Source organism: Triturus cristatus, chromosome 12, assembly GCF_964204655.1.
Source record: "Triturus cristatus chromosome 12, aTriCri1.1, whole genome shotgun sequence".
NCBI lineage: Eukaryota > Metazoa > Chordata > Amphibia > Caudata > Salamandridae > Triturus > Triturus cristatus.
Genome location: NC_140595.1, coordinates 292,449,257 through 292,476,580, shown reverse-complemented (window position 1 = coordinate 292,476,580; position 27,324 = coordinate 292,449,257). Strand labels below are relative to the sequence as shown.

Below are 27,324 nucleotides of genomic sequence, written 5' to 3'. Positions count from 1 at the left end.
CTGCTGAAGGTGAAAGACCTTCAGGCATAGTTATAGGGCCCAATAGTGTAGAGGTCCAGAGAAGACGGCCTGTGTGGAGGATAATAGGAGCCCCACTATTCCCGCAATGTGCCTGAGGGAGGTAGACGGTTTGTACACCATTCAGCGCAGTTCCTGTTTGATCTTGGTCAGTTTTCAAGAGGGGAGACTCACTGTGGCCTTGTCAGAGTCCATTATGATACCCAGGAAGACAATGGATTGAGTCGGCAACAGGATGGGTTTGTTCCCGTTGATGACGAAGCCCAAGGACTCCAAGAGATCGACCGTTATCTGCAACTATTCAGTTTCCTTGGCCATTGGTCCATGAGGATGATGCCGTCCAAGTAAACTATGAGGCACATGCCCCAATCTTGGAGGTATTCCACCACTGGCTCCATGAACTTGGTAAAGCGCCACGGCACCTATGACAACCCAAAGGGGAGAGTCATGAACTCGAAGGTCTGGAGTCACCACTGAAACTGCAAAAAGCAATGGTGTGGAGGGTAGGCTGGAATCGTGAGGTACGTATCCTTTAGGTCTAGCTCACCATCCAGTCCTTGGGTTTCAGAAGGTCATGCAGGAGGTGGCTACCCTCCATTTTTAAGTGGCTGAAGAATAATCACTTGTTGAACTTATTGAGGTTGATGACGGGCATTGGTCCTCGTCCCTCTTCTTTACAATGAAGAGATTGCTGAGGAATCCAGTGGGATGAGGAAACGTCCTGGCTATTGCCCCCTTTGAGAGAAGAGCCTCGAATTCTGCGTACACTAAAACTGATGAAGGAAAGTGGGTGGGGATGGGACAGTTGACACGGGGAATCGTAGAATTATATCCACAAACCCCGAATCATTTGAAGGACCCATGAGTCTGATGTAATTGTCCCGCAGTTGTGAGTGAAAGCCACCAGGCTGCCACCACGGCACACATTCGAGTTGTGGCTGCCGCTACCCCTGGAGAGCCCCCTGGAGCGTCACTGACTGGGATTGCCTTTGGTGGAGTAGAATCTCCTGAACTTAGCAGGGTCCTGCCATCGTCTGGCACGGTGACCTCGAGAGGGGGCTTGGTCCTGGAATCAGCCAACCGAGGGCCCCCTGCCAGGTCCAGCCACAGGGAAAACGCAGGGTGAGAAAATGCGTTTCATAGATGCCTGAGCCTCTTCCAGGGAGTTGAATGTGGCAACAAATTTTCCTAGCTCCTTTATAAACGGATCCCCGAAAAGTTCCCCCAGGGCACTGGGGCTCGCCTCTGAGATTGCCAGGTACCCCAGTTTTGAGTCCATCTTTATTAGCAGGAACCTGCACTTCTCCGTGGAGATAGCGCAATTGGCGTTCTCCAGTAATATGATGGCCTGCTCGGCCCAATCTGATACAGCCACTGGGGAGATGAGGGGGCCAGATGCCTTCGCATCTTTGGAAAGGGAGCCGGAGAGATTGAGGAGCTTATCCTGACAGGAGCGTCAGGAGCAGTCTATCTCCTTCTTGGATCTTGTATGTACTTGGCCAGGAAGGTGGCCGTTCGAGCGTCAATTTCCAGAGTTAGCATCACTCTGCCGTCCAAGGACAGGTGGGGGCACTCTGCCCAGAGGCAGTAGCGTATCTTTGTCTAGGGGTTTCCTTAGTTGCCCTGCTACATAAACAGACATGTTCTACGGTGGGGCCCATCCCACTGAGCAGGGGTTCATCAGTTCTTCTGGGTCAAGCATGTCTGCTCCTGTGGTAGTGATACCCTTCCCTAAGGTGTGATTGCTGTCTGCGTGTGCATGGCAGCGGAGGGGCGCCAGGGTGGATCCAGCTCTTTATCCCCATCTGACGCCATGGAGGAATCCTCCCCGTCCATGAGGTCCTGGCAGAATACTAGTCAAGTGCCTCTCGGAGGTTCAGGAATCGGGGATGGCAGAGAGTTCCAATCCTAGGGGTTGGGCATGGCTGATAAAGGCTCTCTTAAGACTGTCTATATAATCCAGGTCGACCCCAAGGTCGTGCACACACTTTCATTTGCTCTCTGTGGAAGAATCGGGCAGCCCTAGAGGTATAGGGACCAAGGGTCCAGAAAGATCTTCGCTCGGAGGTAGGGCTTTAAAGTATTTCACTGCCATCTGCTCTAAGGGCACTACCGTATCAGATACAGCTCTGTGGATGGTTGCATCTATTACTTCACAAAGTTCTCAAGTTCTCATCAGTGGGCGGGTAGGTAATGCGTTCCTCCTCTAGGTATGTTCCTGCAGAGTCCTGCATTATATGGGGTAATATTCAAGCTGGGGTGGCCCAGATAAGTAGTAAATGGCAGCTCACAAGGACACTGGTTCCCCATCGAAAGAAGAATATCCTTCAAGCTCCTCACACACGCATATGAGGCCCTCCACAACATCAAACCAGCATACCTAAACAACCACCTCTCCTTCCATGCCCCCAAGAGAAACCTCCGATCAGCCAACCTTTCCTAGGCCACCATCCCACGCATCTAGAAGACCAGAACGGGTGGAAAGTCCTTTACCTACCTCGCAGCCAAGACCTAGAACAACCTCCCCCTCCACCTCCGGCAAAGCCCTACATTGCTCTAGTTCCGGAAGGACCTCAAGACCTGGCTCTTTAGATGATGCCATCAACCTTCAGAGCCACCTCCCCTCCCGCCTAGCTCCTTGAGACCCTCCAGGGTGAGTGGCCACGCTTCACAAACCCCTGATTGATTTATTGAATGGAGGGACTATAGCCCGGGGGACACCCAGGACCCTACTAGATTTAAGGGGCAGTATGTAAACTGACAGTAAATCACCAGCCTGGGTCAGTGTCCCTACAAACATAGGCAGCGTGGGCTTTGCTATGCAAGCCAATCGTTCGTACTCCTGTTGGGGCGTTCTGACTCCAGGTGGTTGGGGATACTGATCAATTTTACTCCCGTAGACTGAGGCACTGCCGGACGCGCTGCTCAGGTTTTACCAGTTATGAGTTAGCACGCCTGCACAGAGAGGCAAGATACGCGCTGAGCACATTGAATTTTTTGGGTTGTGTCGCCCTCTAGCGGCCGGCAGGCTGCACCCTGAGCTCCCTCAAGCCACAGCGCAGCTAGACTGAAACTGAAGCGGCCGCGAAGGTGGATGAAGCATTCCTGCGGCCACGGTACAAAGGCAAAACAAACATTAGCTTTCACAGTGCAATATAGCAATGCGCAGGAAGCCCAAGGCCCTTTATAATGAAGGCAAAATCTTCAAACAAATGGCACTAAGGCCAATGCACTTATCTGCAGGCTGCAAAGAAAGAGGAGGCAGGAATTCTTCACACAAGGAGAAAGGGAAATACTGTCTGCTGATTGGATAGACTCAGTGTTGTCTTCTTTCCCAATGGTTCATGGGAAATATAGTTTGGTTATTATTATGTTTTTATAAGGCTGCTGTAATAATAAAGTGAAGAAAGAACAGCGTAATCCTCGCCGCCGGTCCTGACATATAAATCCGTCGTAGGTTCGACAGCCCAGCAGGAGTGTCCATCCACTCAGGGCCGGACTGGGAACCAAAACCGTCCCTGGCAAAGTGCTTGTCCAGCATCCCCCCCCCCCCCCCCCCCTGGCATGGGGGTGCCGTCGAACTCTTTGCCAGGGCCAGTTTTCGGACGATTTTGTTACAGGGCAGATTTTGCAGTTATGCTGCAAAAACGGCCCCTGGGTCCCAAAACCGGCCCCCACCCATCCCATGCGGCGCACCTGGGGATTGCCCGGTGCCCGCTACTGCCAGTCCGGCCCTGCATTCACTCATGGTCTTGGTGCTCTTCCAGCATCATATTGAGCCTTGAGTAGAGATAGTTCAAATCTGTGGAAACATATGTGAAAATCTGAAATTAGTTCACATTTCTGTGGTAAAAGCTGAAGAAACAATGGTGACAAATCATATTAAAATCATAATAATGTTGGTAAAAATGAAAAAGTACATCAAGCTTCAGTCTGCGCATTTAAATTCAACATTCCTATATATTAGAAAGCAATCTGATTGAAATCCCTCTGACAGATCTCACTTCAGTCACAGTTTGTGGATCCTGTTATCAAGGTCTTCAACACTGTCACACATGCCCCCATACACATCTCTTATCAGCCCTTTCTGTGTCCTAGTGCCAGAGTCTGCACCGTCACACCCCTTTCCTCAGGCCCCACTTGGCGTGTTTGGACACCCTTGCTGCTTTGGCTTTAAGGGGACAGGAGTCTCTGGTTGACTGAGTGACACTGGCTGGACGTGTTCCCTGCAAGTGGCCACTGTTGACCCTGACCTGCTACTCAGCTTAGTGCCTATTAAAATAAATATGCAACTTGGTGTCTGTGAAACTATGTGCATAATTTGTAAAGCCAAAACGAAACACCACACTGACCCCGCAGAAATGGAGGCTAACTATGGACACACCTCGGCCAGTGGCTATAAAGAAAGATCCTTGAAGCATGCACTGACTCCTTGAATCTCTCTGAATAACCACATCAATGAACGTTTCCTTATGTACCCTCTTAAAAATCAATTGTAAGCTATGCACAGTCACTTTGACCCTTTATATATACACCTAACAGCTGCAGCTCCTCTGCTATGGTGGAGGAGCGTCGCCACCCCAAAAATGGCAGGAAAGGAAAAATACAATGATGATAAACACTTGTTTTATTTTTCCTTTGCTGTTGAGTTTTGGGGGCTGGGCCTGCGGGGTGACAGGCACTGAGGGGAGTGGTAAGTGCACTGCCTTCACTGTGTGTGATGGTTTGGCCGGCTATCTCAGGCAAGCCATACCGTCATGCGCAGTGAAGCTCTCTCCAACCCAGCTGTGTTGCTAGGTTGAAGAGAGCAGGCACAGACTCCCAGTCTGCCCGTGAGCGCAAATTGAGGGTATTCAGGTCAATGGTGAAGCTGCTCTTATGCATGAGAGCAGCTTGAGGATTGGCCGCAGGGCAGTTTGGGAGCTTGCTCCTGGAGAATAGGAGCAGAAAATAGCGATGCGGCCGGCTACAGGTAATTTTTATTTTTTTGCCCATCCGTGACCCCTATGCATCCCCTATGCCCCCGCCCACCCGCCCACCCGGCCACTCGTCCACAACACCGTCCGCTCTTACCTAATTGCCAAGAAATGATCCTTTTATGAATTTCTTTGAAGAATTTAAATTGTATGGTTCTTTTATAAATTCTTCCTGGTGTAATGGTTTTAATTAACAATGCACTTTGGTAATAAAAAATTGAACTAGGAAAATTGTGCTGTACATAGAAAATTCTGCACTGCAAACCTTGAATGTACCTCGTGTTGAGTATTAGCTGTCACTATAGCATAGCTACCTGAAAGGCTGCCCTTTAGGAAGGGTCTGGCAACCTTTCAGGTTTCACTGGACATCTGCAAACCAGCTGCCATTTTGGCCACATGAAGCCACAAGGAAGTAATTTAAATTCTGTTATAACTTTGTGTACTGCACTGTTATGTAAACGATTTAAAGTTACTAAAGATGTGCAAAATGTGCATAAATTCCTTTTGTGTCATTACAAGATATTTTTGAACAATTATGTGAAATTATGAAAAATGCAAGTCTGGCATTTTGCACTATATTTTAGTGTGAAATGCATCCTTGCGTCAGTTTTGGACATGAGGATGCACTTTATGCTAAAAAGATAGTACAAAAAACACAAGTTCCGCCAACAAAAGGCAATGCCGTTCTGTCCGTTGATTGTTCTGGTGCTCCTATAATTGGAATTTTAACCAAGCGACTCCAGTTGTGCCAAGTGGTGTAATGGGGTAATATCATAGAATTTCACATAAAAAGCATAACACTAAATGACAGAAATTACACAAATTATGCTGGCACAATTGAAAGTTTGCCTGGTGCTAGAAAATATACAAAGTACAAGGTGCAGTGGATTATTTTCAACTTTGTAAAGTGCTATGTGCCTAGGGCCACATGTATGAACCTATTTTGTGTTCGCAAACAGGACGATTTACAGATTTGTCCAGTCGAAATCCGAAAAGGCTTCTCCAATGTACCAAGCTCTATTTTGCGATTCGGTAACCTGTTACTGGATTGCAAAATGGGTTTGCGGTTCGATATTTGGAAGTGGCGTGTTTAGGGTGTCTCTTTCTAATACTGAATCACAGCGGTATGTATGTATGTTTTACAATGAAATACCACTTGCAAAACATTTGCAGTTTACCATCAGATTTCATCAGATGGTAACCCATGTGCAAATGGGAAGGGACCCCTTCCCTTTTTTGAATGCTGTTTTTTTTTTAAGAGCAGGCAGTAGTCACTGCCTTCTCTTAAAAAATGAAAAGAAAACTTTTCATTTTTTTTATTTGAAACGCAAACCGTTTTCCTTTTAGGAAAATTGCTTTATTTAAAAGCAATCAAGGACATGGTGGTCTGCTGACCCCAGCAGTCCACCATCTGCATGATTTTAGTGATTCCTAATGGGTCGCAAATTGTGACCTACCTCATTAATATTGATGAAGTAGGCCGATTTGCGGCCCCCTAGTAATCACTAAATGAAACTCATGGAGGTTCATACGTTAGGAATTGCAATGACCTAATTGCGATTCGCAGAAAATCGCAATTAGGTAATCGCTATTCCTAATATTGATACATGTGGCCCCAAGTACTTTATGGGTCAACAAGATATTGACCCCTGTGCCAGCAAAACTTGCACAGCAATACAGGATTTACCCAAATTCATTTTAAACAAGAAAATCAAACATAGACTTGGAGTCCTTCTAAAGCAACATGTTCCATATGAGAAAAGATTGTGCTATAATGAAGCCTGTGGGTCCTTCTGGCGAAGCGCGGATCCTGGGAGACATGATAGCTCCTGTTGTCACCACTTGTGACAATGTGAATATTTGAGCACTCACAGCGGTCCATCTCTGTGGCCGTTCTATTTGAGGAAAGCTATGATGCACGCCGCAAGCACTAGAATGCAAAGTGATTTGAGACTAAAATGTAGCATCGACTGAAACCCGTACATCTGACGAACAGCACGAGAGCACCGGAAGCTGGTCAGAGCGTCACTGTTGAAAGCACGGTACTTGTTTGTCATCTTGTCAGCAGCACTTTCTGCTCCTTCCTGTAGTTGTCGTTCTGCAGACGTAACGTCAGCTTTGCATTTTATACTGCTGTGTGAAAATGACTTGGCCTCTACATAAGCATGACTTCATTCTTGTTTTATTTTATTTTTGTATTCGATGCTGTCGAAGGAAAAAACAGCCACCCCGAGCAAAGCTTCCGATGCAAGAGACGGTGAGTCTAAGAGAATGGTTGAACTGTTTCTAAAAAATAACTGAGAGTGATGTTGCAGGATCCTATTGCACTAGAAATGTCACTGATTACTTTAGGATCCAAGGGCCTGATGTATCAAAGGGTTTTACCCATTCTGTGTCTATGGGAAAATGTGTTGATACATATGGCCCATAGTCGCTCTGATTTTCATCACTTGGTGCTGCCACTGAATGATGGAAGAGGGAACCAACAGTGTGCAGCACCTTGGACAGCAGCCTCCTTTCTACGAACCTGAATTAATAAGGAAGACAGACTAGGGCCAGCCCCGTCTGTTAACACTCCTCACCCAGCAATGCCTACAGCCTCTGCTGTGCAGGTGAGTACTTCTTACGTGGTTGGTGCTCGGCTGTGGAATGAGTTACCACAGAAGATCAGACAGATCGACTCTCTAACTGATTTCAGAAAGAGCCTCAAAACATGGCTCTTCCCGAAAGCCTGATCCTCTCTGTCATTCCTTTGATCCCTCATCATGATGGCTGTGTGTTCCTATATCTGAGCGCCAGGATACCCGTGGGGTGACAGCAGCGCTATATAAGAACCAGTACAATACAATACAATAATGCATGGGCACTGAATGATGGAAGAGGGAACCAACAGTGGGCAGCACCTTGGACAGCAGCCTCCTTTCTACGAACCTGACTTAATAAGGAAGCCAGACTAGAGCCAGTCCAGTCTGTTAACACTCCCCACCCGGCAATGCCTACAGCCTCTGCTGTGCAGGTGAGTACTTCTTACGCATGGGCACTGACACGCTGAGGTTTTCACTCTCCCAGCTTCCCTACATATGGGAATGCCATTAAACACACCTGCTCCAAATATTCAAGGTATTGATTTAGAATAGTTAATCACCCCCCCCCCTTTGAATATTTGGGGGTATTTCTGTGCTTCAATATGTTCCAACCCAACCCTACTGATTTAGGCGGTAGGAAAGCGCTTTAAAGCAGTACCTATCACCTTCTGGTTTTGTAGGAGATTGGTATACCTTTTCTTAATGCTTGCTGCCAGCCTGAGAAGTATCAGAGGGCAGATGCATATGGTACCCTGGCACTTCTCCCAGCTGTGTAAACAGGAAGGATGCTCCAGCTGGTTGACAGTGACAAATCCCACCTTTAGCAAATTGGATCTGAGTCATCTGCTATCCTGCTGGCTCCGGAGCCCATTGGCTGCTTATATCAAAGAGGAGTGACCACTCCTTAGTGGGAGACCTTGTCTACATCAAACTTTTAAAAGGACTCTAATTGACTGTGATTTCAGTGGCATGCTTCATATCGAGTCCTCGCCTTAGGTACAAGGATGTATCTGGGCAGGCTCAATCGTGTGAATTCAAGGGAGCTCTTTATTTTTTTAGGGGAGGGTCTCAAATTTAAATTTGAAATTGCCTCGGGTGCCCTGTTTGCAAAGGAGAGGAGTCCCTCATGTCATTGGGGTGCCGAGCTTTGGGGGAGCAGTTTAAAAGAGAAAGATGGCATTATATTATCACATCTGGGTCAGAAACTGCATGGTTCATGATCCATGTCCTTTAGCTTGTAATGTGGTTTTCTGTGAAGTGATAGTTGAGTCAAACAGGTGTGACGTCATTTTCAGTGATGATTACATCCAACAGGGGCAGCCCTATCCCCAGAACCTAGGGCCAATAATCAATATAACAGCTACAATGGTTCAGGGAAACCAATTCAAAGAAAATATATAACAACCATTCAAAAAGTATAGCGTATCATTGATGCTATTCAATGCCACAATAAAGTAAACAGAAAAGTTTTTTTTTTTTTAATTTGAAAATACAAAGGTACACACAATACATTTTTTTTTATAAAAAACCCTTTTTGTTATTAAAATTATTTTTTGTAAAACATAAAACTAATAAAAACCAATACAAAATATGTCCTCTTAATCCGACGCTGTCAATGGCCCATTGACTGTGCCACAAATTGTAATTGATGGTTGCTCCTAAATACTGCTCCTCTTCCTGATGTTGACCTAACAAATTGATACGTCGAAACGCCATCGACATTCCCTCTGGCAAATTAAGTGGACACATTTAATATATTGATCCTGCTACATATCAGACAAATTTATTTTTCTCCTCTGCCACTGTGCCTGTTCCCTGTTTACACTGTAACCTGTATTATTGTATGTTTGTTATGTGTAACCTTATGTTTGTATTGGTTTTGGTCTTTTTGAAACTGGTAACAAAAGGCAAATTTGTTACATACAGTGGCTGTCCAAAAATACGTTTTGCCCAGGGCCCCCAAAACCTTTAAAATGACACTGCCACCAAACATTTCCATCTTAATTACTTTAAACAACCCTCAGTTCTGTGCTATCCTTTCAGTGACCGTGTTTCATCTTGTAGTTTTCTTTTTGCCACATGAGGATTTTATACAAAAATAAAATACACAAATAAAGCTACAGCGAATGAAACAGATGCCGTGAAGGCGCCCATATATGATTTCTGCTTTACACAATTTTTGATACTAAGATGCAGTCTCTCACCTGGCCACCTGGTGGCAGCCGTTCATAGTAGTTGAAATACAGTGAGCCATTAAAAACTACCAGTATCAGAGTCACAGACGCTATTAATGTAGCTGTTCCTATTGTCATGTGAATTTCTCACATAATTTTCCTGATATTGGCCTATCTCGCCCTCTAGTGGCACTAAAGTACATTTTGATGAAATTGTTCTTAATACTAGCGTAGATTCGAAGTGAATGCTACTCGTAATTAACCCTGGGCGGTGAACTCCACTCCGCTTGTGGAGTTTGCGGAGTTTCCTGCACTCCGCGTTACGCGGAGATCGTGGAGTTCCAAAAAAACCCTGCTTCGAGTTGCGTAGCGTAGTTTTTTTCCTCGCTCGCTTTCCTCAACGTCAAGTTGGCGACCGCGACCGAGGAAAATCAACCTCCAGGCGAGATTTTTCCTCGTTCGCGATCATCAACATCAAGTTGGCGAGCACACGCGTGGAAAATCAACATCCCGGCAAGATTTCTCAACGCGGGGGGGTCAAGTTTCTCATTGCGAGTGGTCGCGTATGCTCGTGACAGCTCGCGTTGAGAAACTGCCAGTTCGCGTTGAGAAAGCTGCAGCACGAGTAAAAATCTACTTGAGCGGCAGAAAAGGAAAGCAGGGAACTGCTTGCACTATGCATGGTGCCGTTCACAATGATTGCACAGTGTGGACAATCATCCGGCAATGTGCAATCACTGCGAATGCCATTTTTCTATCATCCTCCGCTGCACGCGTAGCTCTGCGTAGTGCGACGGAGTTTTTTTTGCACTTTGCGTAGTGCAACTCCGCGAACTACGCCTAGGGTTACCGTAGTTATGCACATTTGAAAGTACTAGATGCAGTCATTTAGATATCACTGTTGACTATGGTAGTATTAATGACTGAGTATTTTTGTGTATCTAAATGAAATATTCCTTGACATATCCATATATTTTTGGGTGTTCGTGATTCATGTATATGGCATAGAAATATGGCAGTTGGACAGCGCTGCTATATGTTATGCATCGCTACCAGTTCATTATTCAGCTATTCAAATCCTTAAACTGCTTATGAATATATATCATAATTTCACTTTGCAGTGTTTAGAAGTTAGAACTGAAGATCACGTGGTGTCGCTGTTTGTCCTCGGTGCAGCCGTGTCTGAAAGGTTCTCCCCCGTCCCTTAACCTGCCCCGGTTTGTCTGAGGCACGTGCAACTATGGACCAGGGCGATCTGTCCCCTACGCAAACGTCACTGGTTGAACCCCTTCTTTTGCCTGTACTCAGCCATCTCCCCTCCTCCCCTCACTCTCACCTCTGCCTCTCGGCTCTGTTCCGCTCTTATGTTGAGATCCCGCATCATCTGCGTCTTTGTCCGAGAACCGAGAACGTTAGGGCATTTAATCCCTTCTCTGATCATTCACATAATGGGTACATTTCTCTGGGGAGACCGTGCCCCCCGTTTCGTGAAACCGGTCTGTCCTAGCGGGCTCTGTCTCGGATTTCCAATACTTGGTCAGGGCCCTGCCCAGTTTAGAGGCCAGACAGTATCAGCACAAAGGAGAGGCTTGAGGGGGTCAAACGATGCAAAATGTCCTTGCCCTCTTCAGGGCAGAGGCAGGCCGATGCCCGGCAGATATGAGCACAAACGCTGGAGGAAAAGTGGGAAATGGTGAATTTCTGTGCACACCGGTCCAGTGAGAGGGACAGGCGGCAGCGTAGTTGCCGTGGGTGCTCGTTCAAGCCAGGAACATGTCCCCTTTGACTGCTATTCGGGTAGTAATTACAACAATAATCAGTGCTCAAAGCACCCCTCAGTGCCCTAGGCCTGGTGCCACTGCACCTGCTGCACCACTGGTATCTAGGCCCCTGTGGTCAGATCCTAGTAGGATTTAAGCACAGCTTTAAATAACTTTGGGTTTGAGGTTTTGTGATGGATCATACAGGTTTCTAGCAAAAAATACACGTTTTTGGTAATATTTGCGGCATCAGGCTTGTAATGTTTGTCCAAACCTGGTCTGATTTAAAGGTTACCTTAGAAGGTTCTTTATAAGGGCCAAGGCCTCTCCCCCAATTAACCGTTTGAAAATGTAATAAAAATGACGACAATGTACGTAAAAAGGTATGGTGCGTCTCAAGGAAACAAGGATGTGTGTTTAATGGTTACTTATGAAACATTACAGTTAAGTAAACAGTTGGAACAAACGCACACAGAAAGTGATTGCCGTTGTTCAGTAAGCAGCACACACGCAGGAAGATCTGTTCATGCCTTGAGGGACTCCCTTCAGACCGTCACACACGTACTGGCCCACAGTAAACACTCAAGCATCGCCTCTGTAATGCCCACAGGCCCCTCTTGCTGATTTTTTACCGCCCATAATCTTTCCAAAGAGGCTGCTGCCCACTTCTACCCTTAGATTGAAACATTACCTTCACATACCCAGTATTTACTCTGGGCATATGTATCCAGTTGCTTGGAACAACTTTAGATTCATATACAACATCTATTTCATACACCTGTCTGCATGAATTACATGTTGTAAAAAAAAAATAGTAACAGGCCGTTACGTATAGGATATGATTTCTCATTTTTTCATTTAAGCATAGTTTACAAAGGAGCATAAGGAGGGGTGGGTGACCTTTTCTACGCGGCCACTACTTCGGATTGCCTTTACTTCGGATCGTTAGTGCGCATAAACCATTACTTCGCATGGTTTTACTGCGCGTGACCGTTACTTAGCAGGATAGCCACATCGTTGTGTTTATTTAGGCGCTTCCGTTTCTAAAAACGTAGTACAGCTCTGAGGAAGCAGGAAGCTGGAGCAGTGGAAGGTGATCCATGAGGAGAGAGAGGTACGTGAAGCTGTGTGTACGGTTGTGTAGGTGTAGTATAAAGTTGTGTATTTGGGTGTAGTGTATTGTATGGGGTCGGAAATGGTAGTGTAGGTGTAGTGTAAAGTTGTGTATTTGGGTGTAGTGTATTGTATGGGGTCGGAAATGGTAGTGTTTGGGAGTAGGGAACGGACTGGGGGTAGGGGCAGGGTCATGCTGGGGTTAGTGTTTTAGGGTTTAGGGTAGTGCTGTGGGGTTAGTGAAGTGTAGGGTAGTGTTTTAGGGATTAGTGTAGTGTCGGGGTGTTGTGATGGGTAGTGAATGAGTGTAGGCACAGGAGTAGAGGAATGTGTATGTTCGTGCAGGGGGTAGTGCTTTAGGGTTTAGGGCAGTGTAGTGGTGTTTCAGTAGTATAGGGTAGTGTAGTGTTTTAATGTATTGGTAGTGTTTTAGAGGTGTAAGGTAGTATGACACGTTATTCCGCATACCATTCTTATTACTAGGTAAGTTTTTACTTCGCATACATTAACACTTTCATTGTAATGGTATGCAAAGTAAAAACTTGCGTAGTAACGGTTATTGCTAAGTAATAACCGCGTAGTAATAGCATGCGAAGTAATGGCATGCGAAATAACGTCTCATATTCTAAGGAGGACCTCAGCCGATGGATACGAGCTTGAAAGGAATTTAAAGTTGTTTCAAGTAACTGGATACATATACTGTAGGAGTCTGGCTTGGTATATGGTGCCCACTTATTTAAGAGATGCACTTTGCACTAATCCAGGCAACCGCTATGGTGATTTTAGTGGTCTTTGATAACCATAGAAAGCTCTTGAAGTGGTAGCTGTGGAGAACAGCCTTCAGGCTCATCTTGAAGGAGTGTTAAGCAGCTTGTTTGACCAGTTTAACCATAGAATGTAAGTTAAATGAAAGAAAACCACACAGTGTATATATAAAAATACTTCTATTTATTACTCAGCACTTACTAACACATTGGTATATCTCCTACCCAGCGATATCAACACAAATACACAAAAATACTTCAATTACAATAAGTTAAGTAGCAAAAAATACAGTGGTCGCCAGGGGAGACCAAACCATATACTAAGAAAGTGGAATGCAAACTGTAGAAGAGGACGGGAGTTGGACTAGAAGACCCAGAGGAGCCAGGGACACAAGGAACCACTCAAGGTAAGTACTCAGGTACCCATGGAGGCTATATGCAGAGTGGTAACACTGCAGGGTAACCAATCGAAGTCAATGTAGAACTCCTTCAACTGACCCATCTTTAGGACTGTGGGAGAGGTGGACATGGAGAAGTTTACTCTCAGCCTGGCCACATCAGCCCTGTCATAGAAAAGCTTCAGGCGGTTTACATGGATGACCCTGTGAGGTTTCCTGCAATTGCCAAGTCAACCAAGTCGGTGACCTCATCTTTCCTCTCAAGGATACAATAGGGATCTCTCTATTTGTCCTAGACGACCGCCAGGTGCTACAAGCTCCAACACCCATACCTTCTGCCCTGGTTAGAACTCCACCAGAGCAGCCTTTTTTGTCATACCACAGCTTCTGGAAATGTTGGCTTGCCTTAAGGTTTATAGTTGCTTTACTCATGTACTCTGCTATCCTTGAACGTAAGCCAAGCACATAGTCCACATTATCTTGTTTAGGCTCTTTGAGAAGTCTTTGAGAGTTTTTCAGGGAGACCCATGATCATGCGTTTTCATGATTGAGTTAAATCTCTCAACTAGACCATTGGCTTATTGGTGATATGGTTTGATAAACTTGTATGTGGGACTGGACGGCTGTCAACGAGGCCCCTATGATGGTGGCCTGGGAATGACTAATCTCTATCTTTACTACTTGGCCTCTCACCGTCTTGTAATTCACGACTGGTTTAATGAAGGACGGCCGGCCCTGCTTATCGCCTGGAACTGTCCCTGTTAGGCTTTCCTTGCCTCCAAACCCTGCTCTATGGCTCTCTAATCCCCACCTTCATGCATCAAGTGACTAAAATGGTGTTCTTGGCCTGGAGAGTGGCCCTTAGGCATGTGCAATGAGATGTCAAACTCACACAACAGACACTTCTTTGGCATGGCACTTGACTGAAGAAGGTGAAAACGCTTCAAGGCTTTAAGACCTGGGACCTTATTGGTATTACCCATTTGGGGTACATTAGTCTGGAAAACACATACATTACTTCCAAGATCTTCAGACCACTATTGTCCTCGCGCATACCCAATACTATAAATACCTCAACTCTGGCATGCTCTCCACAATCATGTCTTGTTACCCGACACTTTGCCAGAGTTTATTCGCCATGAGGCAAAACTCCATATGGAAAACTTTGGTCGTGGCGGAATCTCCCAGATTTACTGCACCTTGATAATCAATTCACCCGGTATGCTACATCATCTCAGAATCCGGTGGGAGGGTTTGCTGGGCCCCATTAAAGATGACTATAGGCGGGACGCAATGATGGCCCCTCGAGAACTTACTAGGTCCAGTCGACTACGGCTGGTTCACACCTATTATCTCTATTCGTCCTATCTCTCCTCGACACAAATGCACCGAGCAGGCCTTTGCTCCAGCCCTGCCTGCTGCAGATGTGGGATGGATCCTGAGGGATGGATCCTGCAGATTTCTATAACATAGTATGGTTCTGCTCTGTGATTGCGAACTATTGGACCACGGTGATCCGAGACCTAATGTAAGTTCTTGGCTGGGAGATTCCTCTCTCCCCCCTGATGACATTGCTTGGTGTTTTTGAAGGCTCTGGTGGCACGAGAGCTGAGCGCTCATTTTTGAGCATGGCTTTCCTGGTTGCCAACCCTGATATTGCTGCTAGTTGGAAGTGCCTTACAATCCCACCCTGTCAGGATGACGACAAAGAGTTGACTGGTGCGCACAACAGGAGTGTGTGGTTTATGAAGCTAGAGGCTGCTCATGCAAACATGGGCGGGTTTGGGGGAAGGGGTTGGGTCAATTTGTCTAAATCTGTAATTGGAATAGAATTCTGGTTGAGACTCTTTTTTAACTCTGATGTACTACTTGAATGTCGACGATTAGTGCAATCTCTGCCTCTTCTTTTCTACCATGATGCATGTGTGTCAATTGTTCAATTCTTGCCATATTTGGTGGTTTAAAATCAATAAATCCGGTTTATCAGAAAAAAATTGTATGTGGCCCCACACTCTACTTTAGATAGCCAGAAATGAAGTTTGTATCTCTGTCTGACACCACCTCCTTAGGGAACCCTACTCTAGTAAAGATACTGATGAGGTCCCTGGCAACTGCAGGAGCAGTGACAATCCTAAGGGGAATTGCTTCAAGATACCTGGTGGCACGATCCACTACCACCAGTATAAATCTGTCTCCAGATGCTGTTCTAGGGCCAAGGGGACCGCCTATGTCAATCCATACCCTTTAAATGGGAACCATAACTACTGGAAGCTGAATTTAGGGGGCATCTAGGTGTTTACCTGTCTTGTCACTGGCTTGACAGGTAACACAGGAGTTACAAAACACCTTCACCTTCAGGGAAATGTTTGGGGAGTAGAAGTAGGCGACTAGCCTACTCCAAGTCTTTGCCCCCCTAGATGCCCAGCTAAGGGGATGTCATGGGCCAATGAAGGTAAGAACTCTCTGTACTTTTCAGGCACCGCCACTCTCTTAGTGGCACCAGGTTTGGGGGTCTCTGGTCTCAGTATACGGAATAGATTCTGTGGGAACCACTGACATCTCGCTTTTCCTGGTCAGCAGCTTGCTGTCTCAGGCCCTCAAGAGTAGGACAAGCTTTCTGTCCCTGGCAGTGCTCTTCCCTAGGGGGTCGCCTTGGGTGTAGGAGCTCTACCATGTAAGGCCCAAGTTCCTGGGGCTCTGCTCCCTCTGGGGCTGACAGGTCTTCTCCCTGAGGATGAGGGGACTTGAGTTTGTGGCTGTTCAGAAGTTGGTTTCCCAGACTTGTTACCTTTTCTCTTAACAGATTGGGTCATTAGTCCTGGCTACAATTAGTCTTTTTCACCCTGTGCTTTGCTCTGGTCTCTGGTTTTCATGCACACCCATTCAGGTATTCCCAGCATGGCTGCATGGGATCTTAGCTCTACCTCAACCCATGCTGAGGTCTCCATATCAATCCCTAGCAGACATTCAACAGGGATTGCAGAGGACACAACCACTTTCTTTTGGCCGGTAACCCCTCCCCACTCTAAGGACACCATAGCCACGGAAAGAACCTCAGTATGGTTATCAGCACTGGGGACTGGATACGTTTGTCCAGCCAAATTCTGCTCTGGGCATATCAGTTTTTCAGTTACCATGGTGACACTTGCACCTGTATCCCTCAGTGCTTCTACCCTAACCCCATTTATATGTGGCTGTTGTCTGTATTTCTCCAGATTACTAGGCCAGCCTTTTAAAAATGTGAATACAAGTACTGGGGTACTTAACACAAGGCCCTAACTGTTCAGATTAGAAACATTTGGGGAAAAAATTAAAAAAAAATTCTGACTAAATTCAATTGTGGGTTTCTTTGTGGAATCACCTATTGACCAAGTGGTATCAGCAAATGCAATCAGGGGGTAGTGTTAATGCATCTGTTAAACACACAAGGTCAATAAATGAGACACACACTCAAGTAGAAACTCAAGACAATTTAGAAAAATAACATTTGTTTATATTGATTTTTACACCAAGACCTTCATAATTGGGTAAGTACTTTCATAATAGCAATTTTTGAAGGTAAGTAAAATGTTCACTCAAATGCATTTTACGTGGTAATGCTTCCCTATGGAGAAAAAGGCATTTACTGCATATGGGTATGTGCAGACAATTCTGAGGTGTCTCCTTTAGAACATGAGGTGCTAGGGGGACAAGGTCCAAAGTACCACCAGCAGTTCGAGTTTACCTGCCCTGGAGTGTACAATTGCAGCGGTGCTGGACGGGTTGGTAACCTTGTACGTTACACCATAGGCAAAGAGAGGGGCCACCTTGGAACAGGATGCAGAGGGGGACAAGTCATGGAGCTCCCAATGGGGGACTCTGTTCAAGGGGTCCTGGGAACAGGGGGTACTGTCGGGCCAGGGAGTTCAGGTGCAGATGGTTTTCGTCAGCCGGTGCCCATGCGTCAAAGCCACACAGGGTTCTCGGTTAGAACTGCAAAGGGGTACAAATTAGGGCAGTACTCTCTGTGCAGGCCTCTGGAATGCTGATGTCCCTCATTGACTGCTCGGTCTCTGCAACGTTGGAGTCCGGATTGGACTCAAACAAGCTTTCGTTACTGCAAGGGGTCCGGTACCCTAGGTATTGATGCAGGGCAGCTCCGGGTTTTCCTGGCGTCTTCTTACTTGATGGGGAGACGGATCTGACTTCTTGGAACACAGTGACCTCTTCCTGGATGGCTGCTGCGTCGGTGGACTCAATGGGCAGCAGAATGTGAACTGGACCTTGCGGCCGGTGCTGCAGTGAAGTGTCTCCTCCTCTTCAAGGCAGATGCGGATATCTTGGTGAAGCGCTCGAGGCCCTCTGAGGCTTTTGGAGGCTGCACAGTTGCAGGGCAAGTCAGGTTGTTGCAATCGTCTGGACAGGAGCAGGTAGGCAAGCAGGGTTTGGGTGCTAAAGTCTACCAGCAGTCTGCAGTTCTTGCTTCTTTGGCTCTTCTTTGTCCTCTTCTTTCTTCAGTCAGACAAATCTACGTTCTTGGTGTCAGGGGGGACCTAAATACTCTATTTAGGGGCATTAAAGGTACTGAAGGGTAGTAGCCAATAAGCTACTTACCCGTGGGATACTTCATGTAGGGAGTTTCATAACCCTGTCCCAGATTTCCTATTTTCACCAAAATCAAAATGGGGGCAAGCCTTCTTTCATGGGGCACATCAGGCAGTCTACCTTAAGGATTGTGACTGGCCTAGTAGTGCCCCACGCCTACTTTGCATACATAATCTCCCGCCTGACCTGGTGCCAGATGGGCCTCTGGGCAGGGTGGCATCTCCCAGGTCTGGGGGAAGCTTAGGTCGCATATCAAAGGAAGCAGAGGCTTTGAAGCCTCTGGCCTTGGTATGCAGATTCACTAGCCATGCTGCTGGGGGTGGTGTAAACATCTCCTGCCAGAGCAGGCATTGTTTCTGACCTTTGAGAGCATGGGCTCTCCCCTCCAGGGGTTCAGAAACTCACCTGTGGTGGCAGGCTGGAAGGTATCAGTCAGCCAACACACTGAGAGGCTGGTGGGTTTTCAGGTGGCACTTCTAAGGTGCCCTCTGAGTGCATATAAATACATCTAATATTGATAAATATTAATGAATCCACTACTGGCGTCAGTATAGATTTATTAAGACAAGGTGTTTGATACCAAACAACATAGGTTTCAATGAAGCCATCATGTAGCTGAGCAACTCGTAATGGCCAGTGCCCAGTACATATATTTAGTTGGCTTCCCTGTTCTATCTAGCAATCGAACCAGACAGCACTGGGGCATATCTGGTCATGCAGATATGTTTTCACATGTAATATCACGCACCCTGCCTTACGGCTGTAAGGTCTGCTGTAGGGATGACTTACATATATTGCATGCAGTGTTTCTGAGCATGGAACACATGATGAGTGCCATGTCGTGTTTTCACTTTTGTCTGCACCATTTCACGCAGCCTGCAATGGTAGTCTTCATTAGTTTGCTGGTGAGTCCCTTAGGGTGGCACAATACATGCTGCAGCCCTTAGTGACCCTCTTTAGTGCCCATGCCCTGGACAAAAGGGGTAATATTTATTAGGATCCTACAGGGGTCCTAAAGGCTTTGCCAATTGAGGAACAATAGCACAGTTTCATCAAATACCAGGCATAAAGTGGGGGTGTCAATCAAATGAGGAGACACTGTTCCAAAGGAGTAGAGGAGAAAGGAAACAGAAAAACGTTGTAAAAGAGGGTCCTAGGCTATATGAGACCCAAGGGTCGAGAGGGAAAGCAGAGCTTTTCTCTTGTTGCCCTCACACACCCCGAGAGGTGTCATGCTTCATCATCGGGCGTTTTGCTCCTCGTCGGGCCGGCGCTGCAATGTCCTACGGGTCCCCCCAAGGGTCACTTTAGCGGAGATCTTTTTAGAGAAAACGCCGTCTGGTGCATGTGGGTGTGTGGTATGGGTCCTAAAAATAATAGTGGTGCAGTAGTGTGTGTGACGTGATATATTAACAATGTCTAAGGGTTGCTCAAAGGATATTATTTAATAGAAAAGGGGGGTTGGCACCCTTGACAGGCTAAAAAACCCGTAGGTTGGGTGTTACCTTGGTGGGCTTAATATCCCAAAAGGTAACTACAATGTGGTCAATGTGGTCGACATGTTTCGTGCCCCTGCGGTCCTACCGGATCCGTGGCGCTTCCTCAGGACCAGCTAAAAAGTGAAGTGTGCGTGAATGTGATCTGGGGGATATTACCCACAGTGTATATCCGGGCGTGCAAGGTCAAAATGGCCCTGCTCTCTGTTCTGTCAAATTTAAGATTGCTCCTTGATATTGCCTAAAGTTAAGGAGAAAGGTGCTCCATAGACTAGGGGACGAACGTTCACACCTTCTTGGGAGTTTTGCTCCGGTGTGGCTTCTTACGAACCTACCCCAACCGTCCTCCTGTCTGGAATTTGACAGAACGGAGAGCAGGGCCATTTTGACCTTGCACGCCCGGATATACACTGTGGGTAATATCCCCCAGATCACATTCACGCACACTTCACTTTTTAGCTGGTCCGGAGGAAGCGCCACGGATCCGGTTGGACCGCAGGGGCGCGAAACATGTTGACCACATTGACCACATTGTAGGTACCTTTTGGGACATTAAGCCCACCAAGGTAACACCCAACCTACGGGTTTTTTAGCCTGTCAAGGGTGCCAACCCCCCATTTCTATTAAATAATATCCTTTGAGCAACCCTTAGACATTTTTAATATATCACGTCACACACACTACTGCACCACTATTATTTTTAGGACCCATACCACACACCCGCATGCACCAGACGGCGTTTTCTCTAAAAAGATCTCCGCTAAAGTGACCCTTCGGGGGACCCGTAGGGCATTGCAGCGCCGGCCCGACGAGGAGCAAAACGCCCGATGATGAAGCATGACACCTTTCGGGGTGTGTGAGGGCAACAAGAGAAAAGCTCTGCTTTACATCTCGACCCTTGGGTCTCGTATAGCCTAGGACCCTCTTTTACATACGTTTTTCTGTTTCCTTTCTCCTCTACTCCTTTGGAACAGTGTCTCCTCATTTGATTGACATAGATGATATACGGAGCACAGACACTGAACCATAACAAGCTCCTGCCCCCCCCTCGTTTTTACTATATAGAGATAAAGTGGGGGTGACCATGTCAAAAAGAGGCAATTTCCTTCAATTTCTCTTTTGTTTACTATTTCCCATATAGGGTGCATCTATTGTAGAGAAAAAGAACAGTTTTCTTTTCCAAGTCAAGCATGTCTAACAGTCACCAACAATATGTGTTCTAGGATATTGCTTTGTTTGATGATGTCAGATTGGGTTTTGAGATTTATTGTGACATCATACACTGGAAGGCCCATTTATTGTGACTCCTCGTCAATAAACGGTGCTTATTGCCTTAGCTCATGTCCGAGTAGATAGACATGAACACTCTAATTGCAACTGTAGTGCATGTGCCCATGAACATTTACCTTCATCACTAATGCTTTATTTGGTATGCACTTCTTCCTGCAATCTTATGCTGCATTCTGTTTAAACTAGGGCAGCCAAGTGCCCTTTTCAGCAGCAAAATTGGTCTCCTGTCATGCTTTGTGTGTACATGATGTTCGCCCTCTTTGCTTTGCCTTCTCCCAAAATTTGCGCTTTGCAGGAACTTCTTTTTTTAGTTCTGCATCCCCCTGTTACCTTAAGCCCTATTGCTGAATTGCACAGATGTTATCCTCTTCCACTACTTAGGCTCACCACTGAGCTCATACTGACTAGGTGGTATAGCAATGGCAGGTTTGACTCTATTGGCAAGGGAAATGAGATCCTCTGCCTTCAAGTTGGTATGTAAATACAACCATAATTGTGGTGCGGAGTTTCCTAGGCCTCCTGGTACAGATGCCACTGCACAAGCTACATTAATAATTGATATGCTCTTTGCTGAGGGCTTCAGGTGGAATCAGGGATGCATCTTACAAATCTTTGTAAAATGAGATGGTGCACAGGATTAATTGGAGCCAAGATGGTTAACTTCTTGTCTAAATCCACAAGACTGCCCCAGAAGCCATTTTGGAAAGTTTGCAAGATAGTGCTCTTAAAACTAACCTGGAGCCCAGTAAAAAGGCATGTATTTACTGATTCCATTTCTTTTTTGTTTTTGTCAATTAGCAATGAACAGATTCCACCATGAGACTTTTAGTCATCACAACACCCCATCAGCAGGATGTATTTCAAATGCATCCAGTGTTATTCCTCAGGGATTCACAGATGTGCTTAGTCCGTTCAGACCTCTGAGATCTATCGACTAAATACTCGTTATATTAAAAAAGTTTTTTGCTTGGTCATGTGATTGCGCACTTGAGCTGATTTAAAAGAATACTAACTTTAGTTTCTGTGCAAATGAATTTCTGTCTACAAACTAACCAGATAAACAAAAACATTTACTCAATGACAAAAAAACAAGTCTGAAGATTTTTAAAAATAGAACTACAAAAAGGGACTGCCCGCTCAAACAACAGTATTGGGAGAGAGTAGTTCAGGTGATGTTGGAGGTCCTGGGTCAGGATATTCCCATGAAGGCCAGATGGAACATATTGTGTGTGAAAGGGGAACAGACTTGGCCTAAATATCAGAAACTATGGCTTATGGCAGCAGCAATGGTAGCCAAGAGAAACATTGCCCGTGCATGGGGGGTTCTCCAGCCACGAGGGTGGGTCAATGGAAGACTGATTTGGACTGGTGTTCTGCAGCCTAAAAAGTGATATACAAGGGCAGGGGTTGCCCCAAGAAGTGGGAGAAAGTGTGGCACCAATGGGTTACTTCAGGGGATTATGAGGCAGCGGGGGGAAGGAGAGGGGCCGAGTGGCCTTCAGATTGTGTGGATGCATTTGATCTGGAGCTATTAGTGATGTTTGTCCTGCAATTCACAATCCTGGCTGTTTGTGATTTGGGACTGTACACTATATTATCTTTACCACGCGCTTCCATTGGTGACTGTACTGTGTACTGCATTCCTGCATGTTTAATAAAAAGAACTGTTAAAAAAATATATACAACTACAAAAAACTAATTTTCTCCCAAAGAGTAAACTAATACCAAGCAATCAATATCCAGTTGTTAGTTTTACCTTGCCTTTACTCAAATTCTATATAATAATTCCAAAATCAAGAATCAACCTCGGATTTCGTAGTTTATTTATGTTTAGTTTGAGTTTACTAACCATTATGCTAAAGAACATGCAGTATTGCTTCTAATAAATTTCTTACTTTTTGACTTTAACAAAAATGTTTTCCATTAATTTCTAATTCTCCTATGAGGGGCTATAGTAGCTCTTCCCTTGTTGTGTTGTTACACAAAAACAGTAAAATTTCAATTTGCAATTCATATTAACGAAATTTCATAACCAAGATTTTTTAGTAGCATCCCTCAATTCTAGTATGCAACACTGTTTGAAACTATAGCCTCTACTGTGGAGGCATATAAAGGCTCCTCAAAAAACGTTTGCTAATTTCACAGGAAGGCATTTAATTAATTTTATGTATGCATTTCTGTGGAAAACATATTTGACAAACAAGAAATGTATTTGACCTCCACTTGACAAAGTCTCCTCTCCCTCATCCTTGGGATGTTTTTCAAGCACAAAAATCCTTACTTTTAACTTTAGAATAGAACTACAGTTTAGAACAGTCACAACTGATGAGCTATAGAGTAAAATATTATCTAAGCCTTCTTTCTTCTGTTTCACTCTGATGTTGTTCGCACTACCTTTCTCATTCTTTCACTCTGTTAGAAACAAAATTATAAGCCTACGGTGGTCACAGCTAAATCTCCTGGCAGAAGTGTTGAAACCCACATGTAATTACTGCAAAACATCGTCAATGAAACAAATCTATAAAACAATATTTCTTTCATATTTATCATTTTCAGATATTTGAACCCTTTCTTTCTCCTACCATCCCACAGTCCCATTAGCACACAATGGTGCAAAATTGAAGCCCATTGCTGTACCATGTTATTGCAGGAACAATTCAAAATTAAACAGACAAAACGTTGTGAATTAGACAATATTCAGTGAAATCTAAGAGCATTCATCTATATTCATGGAGGCTGGCTGATCACTCATCCAAAAAGTACTTCACAGATTTAAGGCCCAACTCATAGCCAATAGAAATATACAATTAAACAATTTCGAGAGTCACCAGCCACATATCATTTTGCATGGGAAATATGTGATAGATTTTATAAAACATTCTTGGTATCCTTCACAAAGGAATTCAGAGTTGACATAAAAGGTAAAAGCAGTCTGTCAATATATGTTGATAAGCTCTCCACCAAACTACCTATAACATCCACAATAGGTCTACCTTCCGGTGGTCCAATGGACCTATGTGTTTTTATAAGGACATAAAAAGTAGCTGTCCTTAGCTGTTGATTCAAATTGAAACTAAATTCCTTTTCAGAATGTAAACTAAAATTTATATTTCCTTTGCAGAATTAACTCAAAAGTTGCTTGATTTTTGGTTGAGTATACTGTTCATTGACACAAGAACAATACTACGTTTACCCCTTTATCAGAACTTTGATTACTGTACTATCATTCTCACAGAAATTATCAAGCGCAAGATATTTAGATGTAGGAAGGATACCTTTTCTGTTACTTGTGTTCAAATGTTTGTCCATTCTGTGTATGCAGTCATTGAAAAACATACTTTTAAAGGCATTAATGTTAAAATCACCTACTTGGGGAAAAAACGTATATATTTTTTAAGAATACTATCAACTGCAGTAATTTCAATATATATTTTTGGATCAGGCTGGTCATGTTCCATTCCAGTAGCACCTAGGTACAACTGCTACCAACCAGAGCCCAACAAAGCCTCTCTGCTCTAATCTTTCAGTTTCCAGTACACGCATCAACACAGAAAGCCTTACCCACAACATATGTAAACTGCTACTTTTTTTGTGTGCAAATTGTGTATTTCGTGGTTGACCATCAATTAAAGTGGACTTTCCCTTTTTTCTTTCTGCTGCAGAGGCAGTGGTTAAAGCTGCTACGGAAGCTGCTGAGTCAAAGACCTTGGGAGCAGGACAAAGTACTGAACCTGATTCAGGAAAAAGGTCTGTAGGAATATGCTACAGTGAGTTTACACTGCATTAAAAGATCTATGGGAACTTCCAGGGGCACTGTTGGGGTATACGAACTTGTTTAGAATCAGTTATATCAATTAAAATAATGGATGGAATTTCCTGAAACTAACCCATACAGGGAATACATGACCTTGAGAAATGCTATGAAGCCTTCTTGTACAGGGATAAGAGTTTTGAAATAAGTTCCTTATTGCTCTTTCGAATAAGCAAAAGCGAGGTACAAATATTTAACAAAATATAAAATTTCAGATCAGCAGAAACCCTCTTCTATAGACCAGTGAAATAGATTTTCACCTCTGTTGTTACCTGTTGCCCATAGCCTTCTATCTTTCTTTGGACAGTGCTGCCGGCGGAGTGCTAACATGGCTTACACAAGGCCTGGGAAAAGTTGTTCCTCAACCTGTCGACAGTCCCACTTTGTCTCGGTCCAACCGAGAGGGTGGGGATGACACCACTGACCAGGTATGTATTTAACAGAAAGAGCCTGTTGTTACTCTCTGTTCACTTTGATCATAATGAGAGCCAAGTTCTGGGCATAATGCTCTGTCAATGTAGGAAGGATCTGGTGACTTGAACGGGATTGCATAAACCTGTGGTGCCCCATATGTAGCGTCCTTCCAATAAGCATTAATATAACCATTGTTGTAGCTGTGCAGGAACTGAGCCTTACTTACTAGTTGTCTTCTCACCATTGAGCACAGACATGAAAAGTGTACCTGGCTTCTTAACTGAGGAGCTACAATGTGGATTTAGGACGCACTCTTACAGAGAAAAACTTGGGGTTCCTTTTGGTGTGGGGCATGGGGTGAGCCTACACCTAGGCCTGAAACTGCCCTAGGTACGTACCATGCATAATATTTGGGGCTACACTCAGAAAGCCCTAGAGGTCTATACATCTTCTCTGGATTTAGGATTTGGGAACATGACAACTGATTAGTTCCTTGGTTTATTCCTTACACCATTTTCTCTGACTACTCTACGCCTGATGCTTGCTGCTGCTCAAAACTGAAGCACTCCCATGCCCAAGGGAAGAAGAACATTTTTGTTGGATGTGTATTGCATAGTTTGTGGTTCTATTGAGAGAGATACCATCAACCCCCCTTTCACTCAGTAGGAAAACTGCAACAGGTTTTCACTGCAAAGATTCCTCTTCATAATCTAGTCTAAATTCAGCACCTAGTTTGCACCAATGACTGAGGGCACAATCACCAATGATTTGTTAGGAAATTGCCAATGTATTTGCCTAATGACTATTTTAGTTGTTCTACAGTGATAACACTGCCTGCACACCCACTTAATTTCGCCAGTGAGTCCATATCACTTTTTTCGCGGAGGTATGAAAGACCATTCCCCCAAGAGGAATGCCTGGCAGTGATTTAGGATTAGCCCCAGAGTATTGCATACAGGCACTAGCCTTACCCGGAGTCATGTTCCCCTCCTAAAAGGCTGTTCCCAGATCATGACCTTCACAAACATCATACCTTGAGGAGTAGAAACTGTCAAATGTGTATATAAAGACAGCTGCCTCCTCCAAGGCTTCCATCTTTCCCTCAGGTGATTCCTTCTTCTTGACTGCCTTGTCTACTCAAAACACTAGCCACAAGACGTCAAGCACACCCATTGATCTACCTCACCATTCATAGACTGTTGTTATGGAAAACCTGAAGTAATCCAAGCAGTACCAGCCTATGTGTAGTGCTTTCATCCTAGTGTACACCAGAAGCATGCACACCGAGCAGTTTCATCCTTCGAACAATGCCATTTGGTCCTGCACAATGGGGCCATTACACATGGAATCGCTTAGTCGCCAGATCACAATGACTGAAGATCCGTGAAACTGGAAATGCCCAATGGATAAGATTGTACCATTTTGTATGAAATTACAAGTTTCCAGGGGAGCATGTTTACTCTTAGAAGTCACAGTCACTGAGGCGAGAATGGCAATAATACTTTCTCCCAGGAAATTATGTAATTTCAGCAGTGACACCCTAGAGAGGCTAAACAGGCCTATGACGATAATGTCACCAAAGTAGTTACCGCCTAGACAGAGCAAGATATTCCCTATGTGTCTGGCTTACCTGGGAGGAGTGAGTATAATGCTGTTAAGCATATTGCATGTTGTACAGATGAGGCTTTTGAGACACTGTATATATTTATTACATAAAATTCATATGTAATTATGTTCCTGATATTTAGCGTTCCATTGATTTTAAATTTCTATATATGCAAAATCTTTTTACCTTATTTATCTTCTGAACGAAGGGAGCCTATTTTTATGGTTGACACCTATTCATTAATTTGATTTTTTGATTGCATATATCTCGGAACTTATTGAAAAAGGCTGAGGTTGAATATGTTGTTTTGCTTCTAAGAGATACTTGACATTTCT

General features: G+C 44.8%; 1 protein-coding gene across 1 annotated transcript in view; it reads left to right on the top strand.

The window, feature by feature from the left end:
- CNGB1 (cyclic nucleotide gated channel subunit beta 1) overlaps positions 1-27,324 on the top strand; it is a 958,531-nt gene that overhangs the window by 61,819 nt on the left and 869,388 nt on the right. The window contains exons 3-5 of the mRNA XM_085637063.1: positions 7,209-7,251; positions 24,821-24,905; positions 25,277-25,397. Of these exons, the coding sequence (XP_085493189.1) occupies positions 7,209-7,251; positions 24,821-24,905; positions 25,277-25,397 (249 nt within the window). The remainder of the gene's footprint in view (positions 1-7,208; positions 7,252-24,820; positions 24,906-25,276; positions 25,398-27,324) is intronic.